The following is a 21,369-nucleotide window of genomic DNA, read 5'->3' on the forward strand; positions in this document are numbered from 1 at the left end:
AGAGCTGTGAAGGGTGGGCGACTCCATATTAAACCCTACAGATTAAGAATGGGATGGCGTTAAAAATAATCTGCATTTGAAGGCAGGCGTCACAAAACTTCTGTCAATATAGTGTGTTTTTCATCAGCATGTCCCTTTAGGGGTAAACATAACTTGGCTCTAAATAGAACTTTGTTCTACAAAGTGATCGAAAACATGAATTTAGATGTGGTTGTGTTTGATTTTGAAAATGGAGGTTTCTAATTAGTAACTAGATAAGAATGTTTGGCGTGTGATTTTAGAACAAAACATCAAAGTATCGTCAAGTTATATTTACCACAGACCTTATTTTACTCATAAACTGAGATCCTCCATTATAAAACCCCATAGGAAACTCTGGAAGGAACCAGCGGTGAATGTCTTCCGGTTCTGATGTCATACGAAACGACTGGATTTCTCCTGCCGAACAAACAGATCGCACATTATTCTCGGCTGACACAAGGATTTCTATGCTTATTTGCCTGTAAAAAATAAAGGGATATAATTGTGCTTATACGCAGGTTTTTAATTCGTTAAGTGGCGAACACATAATTGCAGTGACGCCTGGTCGCAATTATCAAAACTCAAGAGAACAATCATTTTCAGTTTCTTTCCTTTGGTACTGCAAAGCTCATTTCACAGTCACATTCATTCATAACCACATCTTTCATATCTATATGTTTAATGCATTTGGCCTAACAATGCCTCCGAGTTATTAAAATGTTTGCTTTCTTTATTTTTTGAAGATAAAGCACTGGTCAATTTTGAGATGTTTGGCTATTTTGCTTCCATAACTTGTCGTCTTTCAGAATTATGGAAAGAAAACATCCATAATACACATTAAGTGTTTGTTTTATTGCACCTTATCTGCATCTGTAGTTTTCAACACATCTTTAAAGTTTCACTTCAGTCGCACTTACAAACTTTACAGTTTTATTTCCACCTTCTATACCATTTTCTGATTTATGCATATATTCAAAACCCCTTTTATAAAAATATTTAAAGCTGCACTATGTAACATTTTTTCAGTAAAAGCTCCAGAAGCCACTAGGCCAGTGCTATATATTTTGTTCAGTCGAGTACTTACAATATCCCAAATGTTCCAAGTATTTGTAAATCATGAGATGCTCTTTTAACCAGTGAACCGGGACGTGAGGGCGTGGCCTGTCGATGACATCATATCCACATTCGGTTTCTGGTGTTATTCTGCAGAAGCGCTTTCCTCTCACTGCTGTGGCATAATAAAAGTCCCGCTGCTCGCGAGGCGTGTGTTGCGTTCATCTTATGAACAATCGCTCCAGCGGTTCCTCAGCTCCACAACACTCGTCCTGCTTCTGCTTCACTACAGTAACGTTAATAATCACATCATCAACATGATTTCTGCCCGAGTCCTGTCCTGATTCTGAGCTGAAGATCACATGACCCAAGATTCTGCGCTCAAACGTGCCGTCATCAAACTACGCCTTTGTTTTGAACAGACGACCTCTAGCGGACGGAAAAGTTACATCGTGCAGCTTTAACTCTAAAATCATCAAAATTAAAAGAGTTTTCAGATTTTCTTTCTGGAAATGTATGCAAATTAGTACATATTTAATTAATTTGCATATTTGAACATTTCCAAAAACGTGTTGTCTTAAAGTCCAGTGATGAATCAACTAAGGTGAAATATATGAGTCATAATTTAGTGTTGCTTTACGCCTAAATGTTCTTTTGGTGATTGTGCTCGCAACGGTGTACAATGATGGTTTCCCACAATGCACACAGCTCGAAATAACCGCACTCGGTGATTCATTTAATTGGTACTAAATTCTTAAGGTATGATTGGCTGAAATCATCCAGGACACGATGACATCATCAAGAACATATTATCAGTGTTGTCATGGTTACAGGTCCCACTGTGCTGGTGTAAATTTAAATTGTGTAAATCAATCATGCAACAAAAACAATATTCCATACTGAATATCAACATTATCAAGAGAAGTGGGCAATTCCTACAAAATCATGTTTTGATAAATGCTGTTTGAACTACGTTATAATGACCATGTATTAGTTAGCTTATATATACTAGCATAGCAATGATAGCATACAGATGATTCGCTTGATATCTTAGTTTATACACGCAGTTACACTTACTCATGTAGCCTATCATCTTAAACATGTTAAATTAAGTGTTAAATTTATAAATACTTCAGTTATAAAAAGAACAATGTAATTATGTTCAAGTATTCACTTAATGGCCTATATTACTATTATTATTAATTTATTAACAGTTTATCAAGTGAAATAAATGTATTCAATTTGTTTTATACACTATGCTTTACATATTTTAAATTATTATTATCATTAGAGACCCGATTTGTCATGACACCGTTATTACATCGCTAGTGAGAAATGTCATGTAGCTTTTAAGTTGCTCAACTATTTTAGCGATAAATTCGTCGTTTCTGTGCGAGACGAGTGTGTGTGTGTGTGTGTGTGTTTGAGCGGGAGAAAGAGGAAAGAGAGTATGCGCTTACCGTACATAATAAAACGTGATTTTGTGGCAAAAACATCGAAATATTTTATCATATTGTTTGCTATATTTATTTGCTTGGTCAGTGTTGTTGTGTGTTTCGGTTATTTTGCTGTTGTCGGCTGTAAGGACCTTTGAAATAACTGAAATCAGTTGGCGGAGTGATATGGAACTTTAATGCGGTCCAAACCTACCTGGAACTACTTTAGCCGTGAGTATATAATTGCACACCCTAGATTGAATCATATTCAAGCATTCAACAACCCCATAGTGTAAATAACTTGTTTTAGAGATAGCTGATTTCATGTAATGCGTTCATAACTTCTATATTCTAGTGTCTTGTCTTTTTCTGAGTGGCCGGGATATGTTTCCTCTCAATTATACTATAATAGAATTAAGTTTGTAATATAAAATTTATTGTATCATGATTTGAATATGTCTAGACGGAATTATGCACTTACTAGCATAAATTCATGCCCTCAGTAATGTGACATTCAGTTCTGCGCGTGCCCGAGAAAGCCCTCTGATCGCGCATGCGTACTGGCTGCGCTCGAACGCGTCTGCTTCTATGGAAACGCATGGGATGTTCGCTGTTTGGAAAACCGGAAGTGGAGGGAGATTCGAAACATAGCGGAATAAACAGACGCGGAATGTGTTTATTAAAGTCATGGGATGATGGTAGAGTATAGCGACACTTTAATGTCCGTTTAGGACTGTAACAAGTTACAGAACTTCAGTGTGTGTGTGTGTGGCGTGTTTGATGTTGTGTTTACAAACTGCAGCTAACGGTATTCCTGCTCATGCTAATGACAGTTGTTTATCATATCGGTTTCTTGGCATGTTAGCTTTTACAAACGTTTCTTTAATGTGTAATAAAGTATGCGTTTATATTAATAATGTACCTCCCGTTATACCGTAGTTTGGCTGCTGATTTGATATGCTGCATATTAATAATACTAATATGGTTCATTTTAGATTCAGTTTTCTTTACTTAGCCTCCAAAGACCCAGGAAAACAGTCTTTTGAATTTAGTATTTTGTCATGGCATTACATTGTTTAGAGCATAAGAAACAAATTGTTTTTTTTTTGTTGTTGATGAAAATCAGAGGAGGACAGTAACTAAGTACATTTACTTGAGTACTGTACTTTAGTACACTTTTTGAGTATCTGTACTTTACTGAAGTATTATTTTTTAGGGATACTTTTACTTCACTACATTTGAAAGACAAATATCGTACTTTTTACTCCATTACATTTCTATCAAGATCCTCAAAGTCAAAAGTCGTTTCTGTAGCAGCTTTAAAAGTCAGTGGATGATTTTTTTTCTTCTTTAAAATGATTTTTTTTTTGTTGCAAAATGTAAATGTCTGGGAGAAAGAGAAGCATAGACATATGGATGAATCTGAAAAAGCCTGAAGAAAGAGCTCAGTTCAGTCTGTTTTTTTTGTGCCTCTCAGATGCCAGAGCACGAGAACTGAATAGAGCTTTCTTTTGTGTTTTTTTCGCACTTAAACAGACCAATACACACAAAATGTAAATTTTCATTTTGGAAAGTATTCATGTAAACAAAGTTGATTATGTCTTAAGTGAACGTAAACAGTTGGGGGAATATCGGATGTGTATCAGTGTGTAGGATTTGTGCATTCTGCCTTAAAGTGACAGCAGCTTTGTAAAGAGCTTTGTAACTTTTAAGTATTTAAATTAGTTCAAGGTGGTCGTATGCTAGCATGTCGGATGGAGCATCACTGAAGGGCTTAAACCACCGTGAATTTATACAACAATGCTACAATAATAAAATAATGCATTGACAAAAAAAAATTTTTTTTTTACTGTTGATACTTAAGTACTTTTAAAAGCGAGTACTTCTGTACTTTTACTTAAGTAAAAATAGTTTTTAACAACTTTCATTTGTAATGGAGTAATATTTGACCAGTAATACTTTTACTTTCACTCGAGTAATGGAGTTGTGTACTTTGTCCACCTCTGATGAAAATGTATATTTTATTCATATGTAATCACCGGGACTCAGTTGTTTAACAATAAAATGACATGTATAGGCAAAGATAATGGGATTTTTTAAAACAAACTTTGTTTACAGATGATTCTCAACTATGAAAGATATAACGGAACTAATATATACCATTTTACTTTATGCAATATGTGGGTAAAATGGCCATACATGGGTTTTCCCAGCATGTAATGAAAAAATAAGTGTAATAATGGGAGTAATAGCTGGCAACATTTCCATAATAATATCTACATATATATTACATATAGACATATGTAATGTCTTTCCCTGTTCACTTGTTGTGTCTCCCAGAATGCCTGATAAACATGATTTAAGTCCCAGTGTCTCTATTGAGTATGAATTTAATGCCATAAGTCATATTTTGATTAGAAACCCCATAACAATTTCCTGAGATGTTGATTTATAACAAACAATTAGTATCAGTCAGATTTAAATGATCATTACAAGATATTATCATGCTAAATTTGATCATTTTTAAAGACCTAGGAGTTGTTGTTGACCTGGTGAAACTTTATCTCTTTACAGGAAAACTGTGATATTTATGGTGTCAGAGAAATTCACTATAACGTCCTCGTACGATTAAAACCCTTATATTTGATTTATCTTATAGTGCTGTTGTTGAATTTTGTAGGAAATTGTAGTCATATTATAATCAAAAGATGTGTTTGTACTGATCATTTAGCTGTAAAACACAGATCAACACTGCATATGATTCAAAAGCTGTATTATACTCTGCTTCAGTGTCTTGTTTAAAGCTGCACTATGTAATATTTTTTCAGTAAAATATCCAGAAACCACTAGGCCAGTGTTATATATTTTACTTACAATATCCCAAATGTTTCCAACTATTTGTAAATCGTGAGATGCTCTTTTACCCGAGGAACCGGAACAGGCGACCTCTAGCGGACGGAAAAGTTACATAGTGCAGCTTTAATATGATATGTGAGCTGTAAATATGAGTAGATTTCACTGATTGTCTTTGTAATGTACATGAACCACCTGAAGCCGAATGTTGTGGGATACAGAGCGTCTGGACGTCCTGTGAAACTCGCCCTCAGTGCCGAGAATGGAAGTGAAGTTGGAGGTTTTGTTGTCGTCCAGCATCAAGCGCAGGAAGCCGTGGCCCAGATTCTGCTGGCTGGGCCGGGTAAGATCATACTTATATGCATTTTTACTTTTTGAATGCTTTGAAGCAAATATTGGGTTAGATTTGTGAAGGATCATGTGACACTGAAGACTGATGATAAATTCAGCTTTGATTGCAGGAATAAATCACACTTTACTGTATATTCACTTAGAGAACAGCTGATTTACATTGTAATAATATTTCATGATTTTACTGTATTTCTGATCAAATAAACGCAGCCAAATCTTGTCGATCTGATGTAGTGTTAGACCGATATATCGGGCCGATATTTTACGTGTATCTGCATCGGCCGATACAAAGCTGCTGCGTTCGCCGATATTTTTTCCCTGCATTATTTCCAGACAGGCGTCCACAGGGCAGCTCTCACCGTCTTCAAACTCTCTCGCTCTCCCTCGCGCATATTAATCAAAATCAATTGGTAAAAGGTGGAAAGAATGAAGTTTCACGTGGAGCATTGGGAGATTTTTCCCTGAATTGCCGCTGGTGTTGCTCTACAAGAGATTAAGTGAAGTGCAGCTACACTCTAAACAATGCTGGGTTAAAAATAACCCAAGTTGGGTTGAAAATGGACTAACCCATCAATTGGGTTGTTTTAAGCAAACATTTAAGCCAACCGCTGGGTCAAAACAACCCAATTGCTGGGTTAGTCCATATTGACCCCAACTTGGGTTATTTTTAACCCAGCATTTTTTAGAGTGTAACATTAAATGACTAGGTTGTAAATAGTTGTAAAATGAAGTATAGTACAGTCAGTGTGCACTTTATTATGCTGCTCGCTTGTTGATACTGTGTGCAATAGTGTAATTATTTTATTTATGCTTAAATATTTATTTTCAGAATTTATTTTCACCACTGAACTCTTTTTTTCTTGTTCTACCGCACCTGTTTTTACTATTTGTTAAATATTGTTTTTTTTAGTTCAATAAATGTTCCTTTTTTAAATTTTAAATTTTAAATTATCATCCTGATCATTGTGTCATTTTTATGATGTAAATTGAGGGAGCAAAAGCAGTATCTGCTCCAAATATCGGCTCAAGAAAATCGGCAGCCCGTATCGCTCATCGGCTAAGGCTGATGAAAAAAAATCGGTATCGGCATCGGCACTAAAAAATCCATATCGGTCGATCCCTAATCTGATCTCAACTCTGTCTCTTTCAGGAAAAAGAGGGTGTTTTTCTGTTAGATGACAATCGGATTAGTGAAGTGTATTTGCTTTCGGGACGGACCAAAAAGAAGATCCCTAAACTTCAGCCGCTGTTGCAGAGGGTGGTGACCATGTCAGCGTCTCAGAATGGTAAACGTGTGTGTGTGTGTGTGTGTGTGTGTGTGTGTGTGTGTGTGTGTGTGTGATGGGATCACACTAGGGTGACCAGATGTCCCCGTTTTCTGGGGACAGTCCCGGTTTTTGGTGCTATGTCCCCGTTTTACAGCCTGTTCAAAACAACCCACAGATATCTTGCAAAAAAAGCGCCCAACCGACATATAGCAGCTGCTGGTTATAGGAGCAATCGTGTAGTGATTATTTTCCCCAGCAGGCGGCGCTGTGAGATACGCTGACTCTACTTGGTCGCATTCGCGCCCGCGCCGCTACTACTTCATGAAGAATGTAACTGAGAGCAGAGCGCCATTATCGTCAAATATCAAAAGCAACATCGTTAACGCTTTCAATGTAGTAACAAACTAAAGGCCTTTGCACACGGAGTCCGAAATTCGCATGCGAAATTTTCGCATGTCAAAAAATAAATTCGACCTCACGTTATGTCAATTATGCTTGCACACTGCCTCCGAAACTTTCGTCCGTCAAAAAAAAAATCGGAACAGGTTCGATTTTCTGCGTTTTTCGCATCCGTTTTTCCCATCTACAGCTGATGCCCAAACTAAAACTGCTGGTGAATGAATCGCCAGTGCTCAGATAACTACAATTATATATACAAATATTATTGTATCAAAAATACTACAATATCACAGCTATAATTATAGCACACCAACTCCCTGTAAACTGTGTGTGTGTGTGTGTGGACTGGTAATCCCTACGTTATGGGGACAAAATGTCCCCACAAAGATGGCAATATCCGAAATCCTCGTCCTTGTGGGGACATTTTTTTGGTCCCCATGAGGAAAACATCTTATAAATCAGACTAAGTGATGTTTTTTGAAAATGTAATAATGCATAATGTCTCCTGTGATGGGTAGGTTTAGGGGCAGGGGCAGTGTGTGTGTGTGTGTGTGTGTGTGTGATGGGTAGGTTTAGGGGCAGGGGCAGTGTAGGGGGATAGAATATACAGTATGTACGGTATAAAAACCATTACGCCTATGGAAAGTCCCCATAAAACATGAAAACCCAACATGTGTGTGTGTGTGTGTGTGTGTGTGTGTGGATCCTAGACATACTGCCAGTCTCTGTTCAGGATTGGAAATTGGTGGTCTTCTTTTTAATATGTGGCTCCAGTATCGCTAGCAAAGCATCAAACGGAGCCACTGACATTCAACTTTGAACCGGTCTGGATAAGTGGAAAACGGCATTTTGTGTTTTGCGTTTTTTTCCGTAACGCATTCATTAATACGCATCGGACTCAGTGTGCAAGGTCTCTGTGCGTGACGAATTTTTCGGATCATGAATACGAAAAAATGCATGCGAAAATTTCGGACTAGCGTGCAAAGGCCTTAACTATTCATGTTAAATTAAACTAATACTGTTTGTATGTCAACAAACAACTCAACAGGGTGTGGGATTGTTTTGTCCCCAAAAGTTCTGCAGTCACAAAGCAGTGTTTACCACACATCTGAACTATAAAAAAGCCTGAAATGCAAAACAAGACCAATTAAGCATAGAAAGAGGTATTTTCAAGCACAAACGTAACAAAACATTTGACGTAAAAAAAAGAAATCATTTATATAGTATAAACTTGTGAAAATTAAAATATTAAATACAATTCGTCCCCTTGGAATTATAAGGTTCTATCTCACATTTTTGTCAAAATTGAGTTATTCACATAATCTTATTCTGTGACAACTTCTTTACATTATGTGATGTTTTTTTTTAAAAGTTTTTAGGAACTTTTTATTCAGAAAATAAAAAGGTTCTTTCTACACAGTCAAATGGAAAGCTAAAAACTTTAAAGCTTAATATCTCCAAACCAGTCAGAATGCAGATAGAACCTTATAATTCCAAGGTGGCAAATTATGAAATCTTTAAATATTTGTTAAATAGTTTTATTTATCATTAGGGCTGTCAAAAGATTAATCGCGATTAATCGCATCCAAAATAAAAGTTTGTGTTTACATAATATATGTGTGTGTGTACTCTGTTAATTATTATTTATATATAAATACACACACATTCATGTATATATTTAAGAAATATTTGCATGTATATACTGTATATACATTTATATAATCTATAATATATATAAATATAAATGTTTTATAAATAAAAAATAATATTTTTTTCTTAAATATATACATGCTTGTGTGTGTATTTATATATAAATAATAATTAACAGAGTACACACACACATATATTATGTAAACACAAACTTTTATTTTGGATGCGATTAATCGCGATTAATCTTTTGACAGCCCTATTTATCATATTTATGTTGGTTGATACCATTGTTTTTTTTTTTGCAGGTGTGTTGAATTGTATTAAATCCAGACCCAAAATCCCAATAATCAAACTAAATCATAATAATTATTAATGTTAATAATAATACAGGGAGCCCACAAAAACAGCAACAACAAAAACCATAAAAAATGTATTGTCCCTGTTTTTTTTATTAAAGGATAATAACAAATGAGATTTTAGGGATAGTTTGACCACTCAAATAGGAAATGTCCCCGGTTTCCATTTCAGAAATCTGGTCACTTTAGATCACACGTGTGTTCATTAAAGGGTTAGTTCACCCAAAAATGAAAATTCTGTCATTAATTACTTCCCCTCATGGCGTTGGACACCCGTCAGACCTCCGTTCATCTTCAGACACAAATGAAGATATTTTAGTGTAAATCTGATGCTCTGAAAGGCCTCCATTGGCTCAATGCACGGTTCACTCTCAAGACCCTTAAAAGGCACTAAAGACGTCGTTACAAAGTCCATCTCACTACAGTGGTTCTACAATAACTTTATAAAGCGACGAGAATAGTTTTTGTGCGCAAAAAACCCCTAAATAACGACTTGTATAGTGATGACGATTTCAAAACACGGCCTCATGAAGCTTCGAAGCGTTATGAATCAGTGAGTCGAATCAGCAGTTTGAATCGCCAAATTTCAGCAGTTTGTCGGTTTGACACGCGATCCGAATCATGATTCGACTCACTGATTCATAACGCTTCGAAACTTCATGAGGCCGTGTTTTGAAATCGTCATCACTATGTAAGTCGTTATTTAGGGTTTTTTTGCGCACAAAAACTATTCTCGTCACTCCATAAAGTTATTGTAGAACCACTGTAGTGAGATGGACTTTGTAACGACGTCTTTAGTGCCTTTTAAGGGTCTTGAGAGTGAACTGTGCATTGAGCCAATGGAGGCCTTTCAGAGCATCAGATTTACACTAAAATATCTTCATTTGTGTCTGAAGATGAACGGAGGTCTGACGGGTGTCCAACGACATGAGGGTCAGTAATTAATGACAGAATCTGAAATTTTCAGAATGAAAGAATTTTTTGGGTGAACTAACCCTTTAATGTTCTCCGCAGGCGTGTGGCTGGTGGGTCTGCTGGTCTCTGGAGAACTCTTCCTTTGGAACAAAGACAAGGATGTGCTAAAAACGGTCTCAGCCGTCCCTTCGGTTCATCAGCTGGTCTCGTCCATCAAAGGTCTGTGTGAGTTCTGCTTTTCTCGATGCACATCCGGTAATCATCGTCAACTAACACGGCTTGTCTTACGAAGGTTCTGCGACTACACTTGGACTTTCTCTGCTGGTTTCGGAGAATGCCCAGAGGGTTTTCCTGGCCGCTCTTACAGGACAGGTGTTCCTCTGGGAGTGTGTGGCACCTCAGGATCTGAGCGGCCCGCGGGACGCCACTGTCACGGGACGATGGAGTCACATATCATACAATGAAAACACTCAACTGCCCTCCACAAAGGACAAAGAGGCTTCCGTTCATAGTGTGTTTGTGAAGAACCAGGTAAAAACAGTGGGAAGTGTCTTAACCCTCTGGGGCTCTTCGTTTAGGGGTTGCATTGGTGCATAAGTGACCGGACACCTAAAAATTAAACTTCCTCCACCCCAGTAAAATGCAAATTTATAAATGCAATTTATTTTTCTTCAATAATATTTTTTCGTTTTAATTTAGTATTTTGAGATGATTTGATGTTATCTTTTAATATTTATGCAATAATTATGGTCTATTTTTGCCATTGAAAATTATATTACATTTTTTTTTTAAATTAATAATTATTATTTTTTCAGGTTAAAATAGAGACTAGGCCTTCAAAATAATTTTTTTTGAAGGCAGATTAGCGCCCTCTTTTGGAATTGTTTAAGAAATCATGCAACCATGTGTGTAACCACTAGAGGTCTCTATGGAGAGGCTTGAGAATTCACTAGTTCTGTTTTGAACTCATTTAATGGTATACACTATACTGATTTTATGGATTTGAGCATATATATTTAAAAAATATCAAAGACTATTTATTATAAAGTTTTAGATTTTTTGTTTTTGTTGTTAGAAATATAGATTTTTTTCGGTGAATTTGTGTTTTTGCAGATTTCTCATGGTGGTCATTTTTGACCGAAGAGCACAAGTGGGAGTATTTTTTTTACGACCACTTAGCATGCTCGAATCATGACCCCAATTTGTTTGTGTGTTTACACACCTAATGCTAGAAAAGTCACCAAGTTTCATATCATTCTGATGAAGCTGTGATTTTTAAAAATTCCAAATGTGGTTCATAGGTTCAGTTTTTCATAGGTGTGTGTGTGTGTGTATAAGTGTGCGTGTGTGAGTGGATGTGTCAATATCACACTCCTGATGTTTTAGAGTGTCACTCCTTTACTGCTGTGTACTTTTTTCAGCATCGTGGCCGATTTGTAGATTGTACACACAAATATTCAGTGAATATTTTTGTTTTTGCCGATTTCCCATTCATTTCCTATGGTGGGCCATTTATGACCGAAGACAATGAACGCTACTTTTTTTTTAATGACCAATTAGCATGACCCCAATTTGTTTGTGTGTTTACATACCTAATGCTAGAAAAGTCACCAAGTTTCATATCATTCCAATGAAGCTGTGATTTTTAAAATTTCAAAACAGAAAATTTTCCGGTCAGAAATGACCAATGAGCACCAGAGGGTTAATGGTGTTTTGGTTTCTTGCACGCGTGTTATATTTGACTGTGGCGTCTTTAGGCAGTCGGAGACGCGTGTCTGAGCGCGTTTGTTTTCACCGCTGAAGAGAAGCTGACCGTCACCTTGCTGAAGATCCAGTGGGACTCCACATGGGAAAACAAACTCAGGTCAGATGATGTGAAATGTGCTTTATTTATTATAATTCCAGCATTGTTTGTTCGTTTAACATTGGTTTATTATTTATTATATTGCTTTCGGCACTATTTTGCTAAAACAAAAAGCCAATTGAGGCTTTATAGAGATTTTTTTTTTTTAAATAAATGCAAAAAAAGCAAGATAATACAATTCAAATACAGAGGTGGAAAGCCCATAAAGGCTTATTTAAGGTCTCCAGCTATATCAAACTAATAAAAACTGAATATTATCATCATAACAACAAATATCAGAAGGCAAATAGCGTGTAAATGTGTAGCTAATATGTACAGTTGTGGTCAGAATGATTAGCCTTCTTGGTAAATATGAACAAAGATGGCTGTAAAAATGTAAGTGAATTTTTGGAATAAAAGATCAAAAGAATAAACCATCCTTTTGGTCTTTTAGTCCAAAAATTCACTAAAATCTAACCTTTCATTGAAGTAAAAGAATTAAAAATGTGTGGAAAATCTCCTTATGAAATAAATGCTTTTCTCCAAAACACGTTGGACATAATTCTTAGCTACCTTTTATTCAATACTTTTTTCAACCTTTTCAACTAAGATAACAGCTTCTCCTATAATTCCTGGTGAGTTTGGAGATCAGTGATCATTCCTCCACACAGAATCTCTCCAGATCCTTCAGATTCCAGCTCTTCTCTTCAGTCCATCACTCATTCTCTAAAGGGTTCAGCTCAGGGACTGGGACGGCCTTCATTTTGTGCTCAGTTTGCAACACATTTGTGTGTTGATTTTGATGTTTGTTTTGGTTCGTTGTCCTGATGGAAGATCCAACTATGGCTCATTATAAGATTTCCAGCAGAGGCCGTCAGGTTTTCATTTTTTTATCTGTTGGTATTTGCTAGAATCCATAAGACCATGTGTCTGAAGAAGTCCGGGACCTCCAACAAAAAAATAGGCCACAATATTAAAGATATTTAACCATGGGCATGGGGTACTTTTTATCCCATCTAGTGGGTTTGCTGCCAAAAATCTCTTGTTTTAGTGTCATGTGACCACAGAACCAGGTCCATCTGAAGCTCCAGTCGTGTCTGACCACTGAATATGACCACAGGGATCTCACAACTCCGAAAACACCAGATAAAATGGTAAAATAGGCGCTTTCTTTATAAATAAACCACAGATTTAATCTTTAAACAAGTACATTCTCGCCTGAAAAAGTCTTTAAACTACAATTTTTGGCACAATAACAGTAATATTTTTAAATTACGTTGAGTTTCTCGTCCGCTTTTGACTCGTTCGCTGGTTTTATACTCGTCCATATGGTACTATAAGGTATAAATATTATATTTAGCTAGCTACTTTTATGTTGTAATGCTTAATATTTGAAACAACCCAATAAATTCGTTAAACATCTTACATTTGGGTATATAAGATAGGTTGGAGGGTATCCTAAGAAGTTATTTACGATGATTTTTAAGAACATTCTTTTCGTGAATATGAATACATCTTAAATTTTATCTTAATAACAATCATAAGAAAAAATATATAGTTAAGTTTTTTGCAAATTTTTAGAATAAATGATCAAAAGGGTAAACACTGCAGATTTTTTTTACAGCCATCTTTGATCATATTTACCAATGGGGCCAATAATTCTGACCACTATTGTAAGTGTGCATATGTACGTGCTTGTGTGGATGTTCATATGTCTGTCTATGAATAGCATATATTACATGTAAGTGCATGCAAAGAGGATATTAATTTATATAAATCAGAAATAATCACTAACAATATATGCCTTTATATATAATAATCTTCTTTCATCCACATCAACTTGCATTGCTTTCATGGCATATGTTTGACCAGTTCATGCATTTCCTGGAATCATTCCCTGTCGTCTTGTTCTTGATGACTTTATTGTGTTTTGTTTGACAGGTCAGTGGGTTTCAGTGTTCGCTGGGCCTCCAAGTGTTTCCCGCTGTCCCAGCTCCTGCCTCCCTGTAACCCGGTGAAGTCCAGAGGTGCTCTAGTTCCAGCCTTCTCTCCAGATGCCCAGCTTCTAGCTGTAGTCCTGAACCAGAAAGACCCGAGGGTAAACTCACGGCTGCAGTCATTACCAGTGAATCAGACATACAGGCACAGGAAGTAGATTTGTGCAGTGTTTAAAAGCCGTTTCTCTGTGATCTGGAAGGCGACACAGGTGTTGTTCATCAGCACTCAGAACTTTGTGACGGTGTCCAGCCTGTTAGGAGGATGTGGCATTAAGACGCTCAATATTCCAGCTAAATATGTGAGGTGAGTGTTTGAAAAGTCTCAGTTAGATGGCATCTGATTGGCTGGCTGTATGCACAGGTTTATATTGGCTCGTAGGGAAAAATGTTCCCAGACAAATATTGATGATCCCTCCCCATCTGTAAGATTCAAGATTCAAGATTTTATCTGTCACATGCACAGTAAAATAAACGAAATAAATAAAATAATATAAGATATAAGAAGATATAAGAAAATAAGATATAAAAATAAGATGCATGAATAAATATTAGGTAAAATTATAAAATAAGATGTGCATTAAATATGAATAAATAGTAGGTATAAATTATAAATCAAAATGTGCATTAAATATGAATAGTAGGTAAAAAAAAAAAAATGTAAATATGTAAATAGCAGGTAAAATGGTAAAATATGTGCATTAAATATGAATAAATAGCAGGCAAAATGGTAAAATATGTGAATTAAAGAGGTAAAAATTATAAAATAAGATGTGCATTAAATACAAATAGTAGGTAAAAATTGTAAAATTAATATGTGAATAAATAGTAGGTAAAAATGTATAAATTGCAGGTAAAATGGTATAATAAGATGTGCATTAAATATGAATAATAGCAGGTAAAATGGTAAAATAAAATGTGCATTAAATATGTAAAAATTATAAAATAGGATGTGCGTTAAATATGAATAAAAAAGTAGGTAAAATTGGTGAAATAAGATGTGCATTAAATATGAATAATATGAATAAATAGCAAGTAAAATGGTAAAATAATATGTGTAAATAAAATGTGCATTAAATATAAATACTAGTTAAAAGGTCAAATAAGATGTGTATTAAATATAAATAAATAGCGGGTAATATAAGATGTGCATTAAGAAGGTAAAAATTATAAAATAAGATGTGTATTAAATATGAATTGTAGGTAAAAATTGTAAAATTAATATGTGAATAAATAGTAGGTAAAAATTCATAAATAGCAGGTAAAACGGTAAAATAAAATAAAATGTGCATTAAATATGTAAAAATTATAAAATAGGATGTGCATTAAATATGAATAAAAAGTAGGTAAAATTGGTAAAATAAGATGTGCATTAAATATGAATAAATAGCAAGTAAAATGGTAACATAATATGTGTAAATAGGTAAAAAATTATAAATTAAGATGTGATTTAAATATAAATAAATAATTGTTAAAAATGGCAAAATGTGCATTCAATTTAAATAAATAATTATGATTTGCAGTGCATTAAATATAAATAAATCATAGTTAAAAATGCTGCAATAATATATATAAATAAGAAATAATAATGAAAGATAAGTAGTAGTAGTAATATAATGGTAGTGAAATGAACAGAGAATGTGAAGTCCAGAAATGTATGTTGTGAGGGAGGCTGGAGAGATGTTGTGTTGTCCTGCAGGTCCTACTGGGTGTGTTCTGTGAGCTGGACCGCAGACGGGCTTTATCTGGCCTGTGTGCTGAAGAGAGGCTCTCTGCTCATGCTGGCCCGTCTGGGCGGACTCGTCTCGCTCTCCACCACAGGATGCAGTGTTGAGTTCGGTGCCGCCCACTTCCTGCCTCTTCACCCACTGGTCACATACAGGTGATTTGATCGCTTCCTCTTCTGAATGTCACTGAAGGTGAAGTTGATATTGGGTTTGTTTTTCTCAGGCGGTTTTAGAAACACGAAAGCAATCAAAAACCATTAAACATTCAACCATCACATGTTCAACATTCTTACATCTGTATTCATTTTCACCCTACAACATTTTTATAAATAACATTCACATTTTTTCAATTCATTTACATTTCAGAATTTTTTTTATTTTGTTTTTATAATGATATTAATTATAAATATATATTATTAATTCATAATTATTATTAATTATTAATTATAAATCAAATATTTACACTTGTAATACAATTATTTAAAAAAAAACATAAATAATTTCACATCATTTTTTATAAAATAGATTTTACAAAAAGTGATTTTTTTTTAATTATGTTGTACTATTTCCTCCGGCATATCTTTCAGGTTTTATGACATCGTTTCAATGTTTTCATTCATTTAAATTTAGATTTGATCAATTATACAAAATGTATAAAATTATTAATTGTACTTTATATATGAACATTTACACGTTTAATCAATTAAATAAAATAAAATAATGAAAACTTTTCCAAATAATTAGTAAGTTGCATTTTAAACAAAAAATAAACATTAATATCTTATTAAAGAAATACTTCTTCTTTTAATCAACATTCTTACATCTGTATTCATTTTCATCCTACAACATATGCCTTTTAGGTTTATGACGTATTTTTAAAAATGTTTTTAAATAACATTTACATTTTTTTTCATGAATTTACATTTTTTATTATAGTGTTTTTATTTTATTTTCATAATGTTATTAATTATAAAAATATTTAGACATGTGATACAATTCTTTCAAAAACATAAATAATTTTCTAAATAATTTTACATGATTTTTTTATAAAAATTTTTTTTACAAAAATTATATTTTTTAAATTATAATGTATTATTTTTTCCTCCAACATACTGTATCTTTCAGGTTTTATGACATCTTTTTAACTCTTTAGAAATAACAATTCAATGTTCATTCATTTAAATTTAAACTTTATCAATTATACAAAATGTATAAAAGTATTAATTGTACTTTTTATACGGATATTTACACGTTTAATCAATTTAAAAAATAAAATAATTAACTTTTCCAAGTAATTAATTTTTTTTATACAGTAAGTTGCATTTTAACAAAAAAATGTAAATATAAATATCTTATTAAGTAAATACTTATTTTAATCAACATTCTTACATCTGTATTAATTTTCATCCTACAACATATGCCTTTTAGGTTTTATGACATCTTTATAAATAAAATTTAAGTTTTTTCTATTTATTTACATTTTTAATATTTTATTTTCATAATGTTATTAATTATACAAATATTTACACACAAAATAAAATTCTTAAAAAAAAAAAAATTCTAAAGAATTTCACATGATTATTTTACAAAAAAAGATTTATTAATTATAATATTGTACTATTTCGTCTTCCAACGTATCTTTCAGGTTTTATGACATCTTTTTAACAGTTTATAAATAAGAATTTAATTTTAATAAGTTTTCATTCATTTAAATTTTATTAATTATACAAAATGTTAAAAAAATTAATTGTACTTTTTATATGAATATTTACACATTTAATCAAACTTTAAAAATAAAATAATGAAAACTTTTCCAAATAATTACACTTAAAAAAAATTATGTTGTAGTTATAAATAAATTTATTAAAAAAATAAAATGTTTTTTTTATATATATATATATATATATATATATATATATATATATATATATATATATATATATATATATATATATATATATATATATATATATATATATATATATATATATATATATATATATATATATATATATATATATATATATATATTACTTGTACAAATAATGACCTTTCTTATTAAATAAAAATTTCATCTTTTAATCAACATTACATCTGTATTCATTTTTTTCTTCCTCCTCCACGGCATTTAATGCTCTGTACAAGAATAGTAAAACGTCTTTATCTACTAATCACATGTGCAAATATGCTTTAGATCAGATGCCGTCATGCATGAATAATTGATCCATTTCAATTTCATCCTTAGAGCTCCAGTGCCTTTGCAGCCCCCAGAGGCCGGCCTCTCCAGCTCGAGCCTGTCTCTCCGCGACCCCATGAGGCAGCGGTTCTCCGTCACCTGGCATCCTCGCCAGCCGCTCCTCATTGTGTCCGACGGCTACATGGCGACTGTGCTCCGGATGGCCAAGAGTCCGTCTGCGGCGGAGATCATGAGCTCTCTCCTACTGGAAGCTGCTCAAGGGCTGGAGAACATTCGGCAGCTCATGGCTTCATCTCAGGTCAGCGGACGGCCTGATAAATAACACTGTGTCATGTTTTGTTTAGTGATGCACTGATCATGACTTTACATGGCCGATTCCGATACCGATTTCCGAGTTTTTAGTTTTTTTTTTACACAATAAAAGAATGAAAGTATACATGAACAAGATGTTTATTTGGTATTTAACAGGCTAAATTGGCTTTTGGCTAATGAAAACAAGTCCGCAATCTGAAATTAACAGGAAATTGAATTGGAAATTAAAAGGCTAAAAGGTGAAATTAAAGGCAACAACTGCATATTCTGCAATCCAAACAAAGATGTTACTTAAATCAGCATTTGTTTCTAAATTCAGTGTAAAGAAAAAAAATCTTTACCAGTGAAATTAAATAAAACCAAAGTATATAATTGTTCCAAAATGTTAAATCAAATAATGTTTAGTGCAACGAAAAAAACTAAGATGCTACAGCAGGTGCTTTTTAAATCAAATTAAATCAATGTAATTTTAAGGTAAAATAAAAGGTAACACTTTAGAATAATGGTCATTAGTTAACATTAGTTAATGTATTAACTAACATAAACTAACCATGAGCAGTACATTTGTTACTGTATTTGTTCATCTTTGTTAACGTTAGTTAATATAAACATCACAGTGCATTAACTAATGTTAACAAGATGATTTTAATAATGCATTAGTAAATGTTGAAATTAACATTAACAAAGATTAATAAACGCTTTATAAGTGCAGTTCATTATTATTTAATGTTAACTAATGTAGTTAACTAATGTTAATTAATGACCATTATTCTAAAGTGTTACCAAATAAAGATGATCCTCCTATAGGCTACAGAACTGATAGTATTTCATTTCTAAAGTGCAGCATGTTCTTCTTTAGGCTACAAAAAGAAGTATTTCGGCTTTGTCACAAGTTAGTCTGTTTCGTTCTCATCCGATCCAACACGTGAGAAACTGAGCTGAACAAACGCTCACATCTACACTTGTGCAGGGTGGAGAGGGAAGCTTGCGCAACTTCAGCTTGCGCAACTTCAGCTCTCGCAACTTCAGCTCGCGCAACTTCAGCTCGCGCAACTTCAGCTCTCGTAACTTCAGCTCGCGCAACTTCAGCTCTCGCAAATTCAGCTCTCGCAACTTCAGCTCGCGCAACTTCAGCTCTCGCAACTTCAGCTCGCGCAACTTCAGCTCTCGCAACTTCAGCTCTCGCAACTTCAGCTCGCGCAACTTCAGCTCTCGCAACTTCAGCTCTCGCAACTTCAGCTCGCGCAACTTCAGCTCTCGCAACTTCAGCTCGCGCAACTTCAGCTCTCGCAACTTCAGCTCGCGCAACTTCAGCTCTCGCAACTTCAGCTCGCGCAACTTCAGCTCGCGCAACTTCAGCTCTCGCAACTTCAGCTCTCGCAACTTCAGCTCTCGCAACTTCAGCTCGCGCAACTTCAGCTCGCGCAACTTCAGCTCGCGCAACTTCAGCTCTCGCAACTTCAGCTCACGCAACTTCAGCTCGCTCAACTTCAGCTCGCGCAGGAAAGCGGCTCTTCATTGCCTTCAGCGGATCTCGTCTCTTCCCTCAGTTCTCCAGTTTCCGTTTGTAACACACAAGTGACATGTTCGCGAATGATTGCAATATAGGCGTATATGCACGTGGGCGCACTTCCGGAAAAATCGGCAGAAAAATACAAAGAAAACCGCTTTTTGGCCGGTCAACCGGTGCATCCCTAGTTTTGATTGCTGTTGTGACGTTTCACTTGTGTCTTCTGGGTGTTTCAGCCTCAGCTCATGTCCAGGCTGGAGTCCATGTCCACTCTGACGTTCACAGGAAGTCTTCTGGCTCCTAAAGAGAAAGAAACCCCTCTGTCCACTCTACCTCTGTACCTGCAAGGCACAGGAGACCTCACACAATGCACAGAGAGAGCTCAGGTATGCCAATGTCAAACGCTTTCTGCATATGAATGGTCATTAAACATGAGAAATCAAATTTGCCTTGTTCTTTTGACATATATGAGGTCTTGCAATCCTGCAAGATTCAGAGTTTAAAACATAGCATTTATTTAATCAAGCTCGAAACGCGGCTCGCTTAGGATATTAGTGACCTGTGACTTCACACGGGTAAATACATTTGCATATGCCCGCATCAGAGCACCATAGGCCCCGCCCACTGGTGTTCTGTCGCTTAGTGGCTGACGCTGGATGTATGGTGACCACCATCAAACAAACCAAATGTGGGAAGATTACTAAGTTTGTGTGGGACAATGTGGGACATGTTACCAACACTAAAACATAACCTGAAACGGTTATATAATGTCTATCTAACTTAAAGCTACACTGTGTAACTTTTTTAGTTTATTCTTAGCTAAAAACACTTAGTTCTTTCAAAAATATATGTGCTCATTAATGTATATTTACTTCTTTCAAGTAATAAAGTATTCTCGTAAGTTTATAATATGCCATTGTAAATACATACGGGTGAGGGGTTCGAATGCGGGTCGCCATGTTGCCCCTCCATCTTGAAAGTACATCAGCCAAAGAGGGACATACCCGTAAATTCAAGCTTCGCCTTTCGCGTTTTAACACTCGATGGCACCGTGTCGAATGTGGACGAGGTCGAACTGGAAGCCATGTTAATCTTGGACTAAATCAGCCACCGTAGGAGTTAAAACGAAATCGGAATTGAGAGGAACAGAAACTAATATTCACTGGATGGTCATATACAAGTTCACCACTAGATGGGGGAAAATATCACAGTGTAGCTTTAATAAAAACATTTGTATTCTACCTTTCAGCTGAAAAAAATACATTGTTCTTTAGTCCCTTCCAGAAAACACCATTGCAATGGAACATAACATGTCTTTATTTTGCATTTTGTCATTTAAATTCAACATAACTGAGCCCAAAGGCAGCAGGCATCATGTAGATAACTATTTTTGAAACAGTTCTGACCAAGTCCAACTAAAATCCAACAAAATAAATAATGGACAAATAAAATATAAAACAACATGAAATTAGTTCATTGACATG

General features: G+C 34.7%; 1 protein-coding gene across 1 annotated transcript in view; it reads left to right on the top strand.

The window, feature by feature from the left end:
* Nucleotides 1-5,568: 5,568 nt before the first annotated feature.
* The window catches only part of cplane1 (ciliogenesis and planar polarity effector 1), a gene marked incomplete at its 5' end in the record, with an annotated part of 107,491 nt that continues 91,690 nt past the window's right edge, over nucleotides 5,569-21,369 (top strand). The window contains 11 exon segments of the mRNA XM_079803826.1: nucleotides 5,569-5,601; nucleotides 5,605-5,706; nucleotides 6,865-7,000; nucleotides 10,402-10,521; nucleotides 10,595-10,833; nucleotides 12,060-12,166; nucleotides 14,087-14,243; nucleotides 14,343-14,446; nucleotides 15,839-16,021; nucleotides 18,112-18,361; nucleotides 20,122-20,271. Coding sequence (XP_079659952.1) covers nucleotides 5,569-5,601; nucleotides 5,605-5,706; nucleotides 6,865-7,000; nucleotides 10,402-10,521; nucleotides 10,595-10,833; nucleotides 12,060-12,166; nucleotides 14,087-14,243; nucleotides 14,343-14,446; nucleotides 15,839-16,021; nucleotides 18,112-18,361; nucleotides 20,122-20,271 — 1,581 coding nt within the window.

Source organism: Gobio gobio (genome assembly GCF_949357685.1).
Source record: "Gobio gobio genome assembly, chromosome: 22".
In the NCBI taxonomy this organism is placed as follows: domain Eukaryota; kingdom Metazoa; phylum Chordata; class Actinopteri; order Cypriniformes; family Gobionidae; genus Gobio; species Gobio gobio.